This window comes from Priapulus caudatus, unplaced genomic scaffold (assembly GCF_000485595.1).
Source record: "Priapulus caudatus unplaced genomic scaffold, Priapulus_caudatus-5.0.1 Scaffold661, whole genome shotgun sequence".
Lineage (NCBI taxonomy): Eukaryota > Metazoa > Priapulida > Priapulimorpha > Priapulimorphida > Priapulidae > Priapulus > Priapulus caudatus.
Genome location: NW_014577722.1, coordinates 31,063 through 39,366, shown reverse-complemented (window position 1 = coordinate 39,366; position 8,304 = coordinate 31,063). Strand labels below are relative to the sequence as shown.

The 8,304-nt window shown below is 45.8% G+C and overlaps 1 protein-coding gene across 1 annotated transcript in view; it reads right to left on the bottom strand.

Annotated features, from left to right (window-relative positions):
- The window catches only part of LOC106812558 (uncharacterized abhydrolase domain-containing protein DDB_G0269086-like), a 9,326-nt gene extending 1,351 nt beyond the window's left edge, over nt 1-7,975 (bottom strand). Inside the window, exons 1-10 of the mRNA XM_014816457.1 lie at nt 7,844-7,975; nt 7,389-7,625; nt 6,955-7,059; nt 6,495-6,668; nt 5,153-5,245; nt 3,157-3,283; nt 2,473-2,651; nt 2,222-2,354; nt 1,819-2,006; nt 507-632 (exon numbers count right to left, since the gene is read on the bottom strand). Of these exons, the coding sequence (XP_014671943.1) occupies nt 507-632; nt 1,819-2,006; nt 2,222-2,354; nt 2,473-2,651; nt 3,157-3,283; nt 5,153-5,245; nt 6,495-6,668; nt 6,955-7,059; nt 7,389-7,625; nt 7,844-7,975 (1,494 nt within the window). The remainder of the gene's footprint in view (nt 1-506; nt 633-1,818; nt 2,007-2,221; nt 2,355-2,472; nt 2,652-3,156; nt 3,284-5,152; nt 5,246-6,494; nt 6,669-6,954; nt 7,060-7,388; nt 7,626-7,843) is intronic.
- Between the last annotated feature and the right edge of the window lie 329 nt (nt 7,976-8,304).

Here is an 8,304-nt window from a genome sequence, read left to right as displayed (position 1 = left end):
TCTGCGGCGGCAACACTCGTACACACGCGCCCGCACGCACGCACACACACACACAAACACACTCATGCACAGGTTCTGCGGCGGCAACACTCGTACACACGCGCATGCACGCACGCACACACACTGTGTGCTACACCAGTGGATATACATGTCACATATCACAGGTAATATACATGTACATGCTACACAGTAAAATATACATGGTGAAGTGTACACAGTAATGCTACATAGTACATGCCACACAGGAATTTACATGTACACATAACAGTAAATGTAGCATGTTACTGCCACACAGTAATTATCATGATATCATGTACACAGCCTAAAATATACATGTACACAGCCTATATACTACATGTACATGTACATCAGTAATATACATGTACACAGTATACAGTATATTACATGTCTAGTACACAGACTATCGCACACGCCACGCACACGCACATATGCACACACGCCAGGTGCTGCAATAAAACACTTAGTGATAAGCGACGCTCACTCACCTCATCTTTGCCTTTACCGTCTTGAGCTGCCGTCTTTAGCAGCGCCACCTGTTGCGTAGTTACGGCAGTCTTGCAAGCGCTCCTAGTGAAGGCTGTATGCTTTGCGACGATTCTGATCTCAGCGTCCTCTAGATTTGGGAATTTGTCTGAATTGAGTTTAGCATTTTTAAAAAAAAATCGGAGAAGGCGACTTGAATTTTATTGCTTTGTTTATTATTGTCGTTATTTCATTTACACTAGTGTTTTTACCGTATATACTCGTGTAATACGCAATTTTGGCTCAGGAATTTCAACCCTGTTATTTGCTCTGCCCGGGTAGTGCGCCCCATACAGGAGGGGAAACTATACAGGCGCAATACTTGATTACCCGATTCAAATTGAGGTGCGCGCCTTATAAGGCGCGGGTTATTACCGCGATCATATACGGTAGGTGATAGATTGAGTATTTAATAAAGCTTTTAGATTTCATTACCTGCTACTATTAGTATCCTACTACTAGTGTACTACTAGTACCATTCATTACATTAATATCTGACTGTCATATTGACAACAAAAAAAAGCTGGCCATTTTGAAAAATGCCAAATGTGTCTTCAATAACATCTATTAATACAACTATATACATAATTATTAATTAATTATAAAAATACTAATAACTAATAGAATAATTAAGTTAAAGGCCACTGTGATAATTTGGGTGCCGACGTAGACATCTTCTACAGTTTTTTCAGATTCGCTGCCGAAAATTCAACATAAAGATGGTATAAATTGGTAAATTTCGCTTAGGTAACATGACAGCTGGGATTGCAATGAGCGATGTTGTGTTAGAAGAGGTCCATCTAGGCGGCTTACCTCGTCAAACCTTGCGCCGAGAGTCGTGCTCGCACTAGATAAATTGGGCGAGATGCTAAACAACAAACGTCGTCGTCACGCAACATACGCACGCGCAGACGATCGACCTTTTAAACTTTAAACCCGAAAAGAATCTGAACGACAAAACAACGAACTTTCAATGCGCCTATCATTCGTTATATTCCCCTCATTGTAAGACCGCCTCTCCCCCGACATCTATTACGATCGCCATGGAAACTAACACTGCACGATCGATTACCAAGAGAAGAAGTTAATGTTAAGACTAGCTTAGTGTATAAGACTGAAGTTTTATGTTCTGACAACAGGCGGATCTCTGGGACCTACTTTACATACTGGAGATTAGTGGCGTGTCACCAACCACCATAGACCTCCGCAGGCAATGTAAAAAACAATTATACAATAGTTTACATTTTTAAAAACGTATGAGCCGGCCACTCCTACCCGATGATCAATAAAAAGAAACAAAACGAGCTTCGACCTTGACTTGACCTCCATCTCCCACATCTTCTGCGAGTCGAGAACCTCCTGAGAGATGGCGCTGCGAACAGCCGTCTCCTCCAGCAGACGAGACTCCAGACGAGCGTTCTCCTCCGCGCGCTCGCCAGCGAATCTCCGCGCGAACGCCGCGCCTGCAGAAACAAAAGAGAACAGGCGTCGTCAGCTCGCGCAAGAGGAGTATGCGTAGTGAGATCGAGTGAGATCGAGAAACACGGACATGTTGTCGGCCATAAGAGATAGATAGAGCGCCCAGATATGAAAAAATGGAGAATAATAAGATAAAATACGGAACAAGATAACGTGAAAAGATAAAAGAACAAGCGAACGTTCACACAGATGTTCGTACCTCCTGCGACTCGCAGGTCCGCCACAGCATAAAAACTCTCGTTCTCTGGTGCACCACCTGGTGGTGGGTGGCCTCCAATCGCGTGGATTCCAACTCCAATCGTCATAGAAGATAAACTTCTCAACCAGCGCACCTGCGACAATAATAATGAATTAATTTTTAATTATTATTAAATTTAATTATTTTTTAAAATAAATAAATTAATTAATTAATATAAATTAATGCCATATTAATAAAAGATTAATTGCTACCTTGTCGGCAGCGACGGCGTTCAAGCTCTCCCTGGCGCCCCCTAGGTCCGCGCGACTCGCCGCGAATCCCTCCTCCGTCAGTTGCAGCTTCACCGTTAGCTGTTCTATTGTCTGCCGCTGTTCGGTCGCCTGTGCCTGAAGGCTGGTCCACAGAGGGCGGCCGTCCGGGATCCTTCCCCCTGCGAGGCGAATCCGTCGGCTTCTGCAGGAATCTCTCTTTGCTCAGCTGCGCAGACAGACTGCGGGAAGAGCGCATTAACGAGCGACATTAAACGAGCGGTAATTAATTAGCAGTTTTTCATAAGAAAAAACCGCCTAGGAAATCTTACCGCCTAAAATAAGCCTGTAGTATATTCGGAAAAAAAAACACTCAAAAAAAAGCTATTTATATGGTATTACAATATCAAGAATGATAACTATTAAATCTTAACTTAATTAATTGGTTTACTTATTAATATCACACAGATATATTATTATAATTACTATAATTAATTAGTTAATTTTTCTAACTACTTGATAAAAACTAGCACTTGTTCGCAGACGAACACACGATGCGACGCCGCAAAATAGCTAGCACTTAGGTCTTCCACCCCGCGCCAGAACTCCAGTAGCCTTAGCTTGCAGCGCGGCCGTCGTCCGTTGGCCCGCCTCCCCGCGCTCCTCCCCAGCTCCTCCTTCACGCACCCAGCTCCTCTCCGCCGCCGCCGCGCTGCGACCCACCTGCGTGTGTGTCGCCTTCGCGCAGCGCGTGCTCAAGCTCGTGAGTCAGGTCAAGGAGGAGAACGTGAAGCTCAGCTCTAAGATTGAGAGCCTGCAAGAGAAGTAAAGAAACCTTATAACTGGCAGGCTGACTAAATATATATAATTAATTATAGGACGATGCTACCATACTAGGCGCGTCTGATAAATTATTGTATGTCTGCGAGGGGTGTAGAGTGTTGCGTGCCGTGCGGCTGCCGCGGATCGTGCGTGCGTGCGTTGCGTGCGTGCTGGCGTGCACGTGTATCTGACATTGTGGCATACACACATCTTTACGATACCTGTATTATTAGTCATATGCGTTGATTTTATCTATGTAGGTGTTTACACACCTTACTCAACACATGACTTCAGCATAATCGCGAACTAAAAAGCAAGAGAGGGGTTACGTCGTGCAGAATGTAAACAAGATCGAATCGAGAGTTGATGTCGGATTCTGCGACAGTGCGAGAGAAACTTATGTATAATGTGAGTTATTACTGTGTGAGTGATGAGGAGTTGTGTGATTTGATTATGGATTTTATTGAGTTGTTGTAGTTTACTTCAGATATGATGCATTCAGTTTGTGGGTGTTTTTCTTTTGTTTATGTACCTAATTCTGCAACTACGATTTAGTCATCATTAATTTGTATTCATCACTAACCCCTCCTTGGCAACACCTGCAATGTTCACTTGCCCCTATGTTCCTTTACGTCGCCTTCGCTTGGCCTAGAACACGGCGCTGTTTCGTATTCTCGCTGTAGTGCTAATGCTCTGCCGACCCAGCAGTGGCCAGTTTAGATATTTCTCGTCTTCAAGTACTAGCCACGGCCACTCGTCTCGTAGAGCTGCTAACTGCTCGCGACATGAGCACAGACTATGATTTGAGATGACATTACTGCTGAGATTGCTTTCACTACGTCATACACCTGTGGGGAGACGTGTTCAGCAGCACAATCTGCGGCTTGTTTACGTACAGTCACACTGTGGTGTGATTTTGAACACGACACCTCGCGTGTATGTTTATATATATTCACACTATGCTTGCAATCAGTAAAACATCCGTGCCATAACGCGCTTACTTTACAGCCCTCGAGCCCTCACTTAGATGCTGTATAAATCCGTAAAACACACAGTAGGAGCGTATAAAACACCGTGCGCTCACCTGGCCTGAGAGATCGATCTCCGATCCTTACATGCGGTGTTTACATCCCTTGGTCTAGCTGTTCAGCCTCCGCCGGCCTGAACGACAAGTCGTGTCCCGCTCATCACAATCCCCTGCTGCGCGGCAACTTCAACCTATGGGTTTTGCGACACCTCGTTCAGCGATTGAGCGCAGTTAGGACATAGCGCCGCTAGCATTTACTAGTTATGTTTGTACTATTATATTATTTATTATTATTATTATTGATTATTAGCATCATGATCATATCATCATATCATCATCATCATCATCATCATCATCGTTCATCATCATCGATCATCATCACATCATCATCTCGACATCATCATCATCAATCATCATCATCATTCATCATCATCATCATCATCATCATAAAATATTGATTATTATATGATTACATATTATTATTATATTAATTATTGAGTCACGTGTTACTTAGTGCTTACATGTTACATAGATACATCACTGCATATGACTTAATATACAGGTTATCGCTACAAGATGTGTTTTATCCTTCCACCCAATGTTCGATAACTGACGCCACGACGCTACGCATGACACGCACCGCTCAACGTCGCACGCCGCACGCACTCACATTCCATCACACAGACACATACTTTCTTTTCCATATATATTATATATATATTGTAGGGTTAGGGTACCATATATTATATATATATAGTTCTAGTATATTAATTTATAAGGTATTCTATTGACTTCTCTATCGCAGGCTCTCAATTTAGAGCTTAGTTTCCTCACGTTCTCCTCCTTGACCTTCACGACCTTGACCTCTAGCTGACGCAGACTGCTGTCCTTGTGTTCGAGCTCGCGCGCTGCTTCAGTGCTGCATCTCTGTCGCCGTCTCATGGACGCTGTTCGCTCCGGCCTATAGCTGCGGCTGGTAGAATAAAGAGAATGGATCGATAAATTATATAAATTATAAATATAAACAATAAAGATAAATTATAAATATAAACAATAAAGATAAATTATAAATATAAATGATATAAATCTAGCAACAGCTGTATAGCTGTCTGTCAGCTGTGTATATGTGGATAGCTCTGTACGACACACTGATAGATATCATTACATTCCGTAAGGTTAGGTTGATCATAAAATAATCAAAAGTAAGATGATATGGGATAGTGTCTAACTCCCATTTTCCCACTCCAACCTCTGATAAGAATTCATGTAACCTCCCATATTTACCCCACTACAACCCCTGACAAGCTTTATTCAACCTCCATCATCCCACTCCAAGCCCTTGTCCAGGCTATATCTAACCTCCCACTATCACACTCGAACCCCCTCGACCAAGCTATATCTAACCTCCCACTATCCCACTCGCACCCCCCCAGACTTTCAGACTCCCGCCACCCCCGCCGTACTCTGCCTCCAGCCGACTCAGCCTGGCTCGTGTTCGCCCGCACAGCCGCTCGCTTCGTCTCGCTCCCGCCTCAGAGCGTCTCGCTCCCGATCCCGCTCCTCCGTCCCACGGCCTCGCGCCTGGGCTTCCTCTCTTGCACGCCTCTCCTGCTCCTCCCTCGTGCGTCTCTCCTCTCAGCTCTGCAAGGGGAAAAACGTTGGGTGTTGTGTGTGTGGTGTGCTGTTAGTCTTCTCGCCTCTATATATATATCGTTGCTACTCATATTGCCTCTTGCTCACAGATCTATATCTGCTTCTCTCTCTTCTTCTCTCTCTCTCGCTCTCGCTCTCGCTCGCTCTCTCTCTCTTCTCGCTCGTCTCTCCCCTCTTTCTCACCCTCTCTCTCTCTCATGTCTCGCTCATGTCTCGCTCTCTCTACTCTCTCTCTCTTCTCCTCTCTCTCTCTCTCTCTCTCTCTCGTCGCTCTTCTCTCTCTCTCTCTCTCTCTCTCTCTCTCTCTCTCTCTCTCTCTCTCTTCTCTCTCTCTTCTCTCCTCTCTCTCTCTCTCTCTCTCTCGCTCTCTCTCTCCTCTCTCTCTTCTCTCTCTCTACTCTTTCTCTCGCTTCTCTCTCTCTCTCGCGGTCTCTCTCTCTCTCTCTCTCTTTCTCTCTCTCTCTCTCTCTTCTCATATATATATATCAGGCGGAGGAAGTCGCCACGGCGACGCATTCATTACCTTGGTTGCCGCGGCGATGCGGTTGGTCAGTGACTCGGCGTCGGCGGCAGCGCGGGTGCGGCGCGTCCGCTCGTCTGTGAGGTCACGCGCGGCGGCGGCGGCGTCCGCACGCGCCTGCCCCAGCTGATGCGTGTAGGTGAGCGTGGCGTGAGCGAGGGCTTCCTCATTCAACTTCTGTAGTAACACGGGGGAGAAAATTCACGTGTTATATGTGCGTGCGTGCGTGCGTGCGTGCGTGCGTGCGTGCGTGCGTGCGCCTGTCCCAGCTGATGCGTGTACGTGAGCGTGGCGTGAGTTAGCGCCTCCTCATTCAACTTCTGTAGTAAAAGGGCGTGGCCTAATCGTGACGTGGATTTGGGAATCTGTGCTGAGCTTTGTAATGGATGACCGGACGCGTAGCCACTGCGTTTCATTTTAAAGGTTGTACGGTGGAGAGATGGCTGTTGCCATGGTTACGTACGTTCTCTTGTCTCAGGCTCTCCAGCTCTGCGTGCAACTGCTCGTTTTCCGCCGATATGTCTGAGTGGTCGTCCTTGAACTGCGCTCTCTGCCTCTCCAGCTCCCCCTACAGACAAAAAAATGAAACATGTCAACATGAACACTTTATAAAAATACAACTCGATTCCAGGACTTGCTTAACTGCACCCAACCTCCCCACTCTTTCAACTCTAACACTATTCGTAACCCTTAGGTAACCATGAACGTAGAACTAGAATGACTTAACCTGAACCCTAACCCTAACCCTAAATTAACACCAACCTTAACACTAACGCTAACTTTACTGATAACCCAACCCCAACCCTAACACGAGCCCTAACCTAACCCCAACCCCAACCCCAACCCTAACCCTAACACTATCCTTGACCTTGACCTTGACCTGGCCACATGACTGACCTTCAGGGCGGCGACCTCCGCCACGAGTTTCTCCGCGCCCGCTAGCGCCACCTGCCTCGCCTCGTCCATTTCGCCGACGCGGCGAGCTGTCAGCGCCGCCAGTGAGCATCCGTCGACCGTTTTCTCCTCCAGGAGGCGCTGCACGTCCGCGTTCTCGCTCGCGAGCCGTTCGGCGATCGCCTGCGCCTGATTGGCCTGCGCGAGCTGCTGCTCGAGCGTTCGCTTGTTTTCCTGCAGCTGCAGACGACGGCGGATACATAGCTGTTACTGCAATCGATGCTACCCCCTCTGTGTAGGGCTGTTACAACAGTGGGGCGTTACCCCCTAATATTTCTTAGGGCTATTATTACAGACATCCATTAACACATTTGCGCGTGAATATCGGTGCCTCAGCAGATATGTGGTGGATGCGATTAAAGCTGAATTCGCAATTAAACTCAAACATAATTGCTTGCCTGCTGCACGGCGGTCTTCTGAGATTTCAGCTCCACCTGGTGAGTGCGAAGCGAAACTTCCAGGTGTTGTTTCTCTTCGATTTCTCTGTGAAATATCACGAACACGCCGGTCAATGCAGAGAGCAGAAACATAACGCTGTGTTCCAAATTTATATATCAAGTGTTATTCCACAAAGGGGAAGACAAGGTTAGTACAAAAATCAAACTAGCATTAACTCACAGTCTATCAGCGTTACAACATGGTGGCTAATAGTGGAACAATATCATTACGAGCTCTTGACAATATTCACATTACATGGCTAGTTTAGGGGTAATTTCTATTAGCGGTTTATTATGGTTATCCAAGTTATTTCTTAGTCCATGGAAAAGACTGTATTTAGTACATGTACTCGTATTCGAATTATGCGCAATGAAGATGTAATAATAATAATAATAATAATGATAATCAGTTATAATAATAA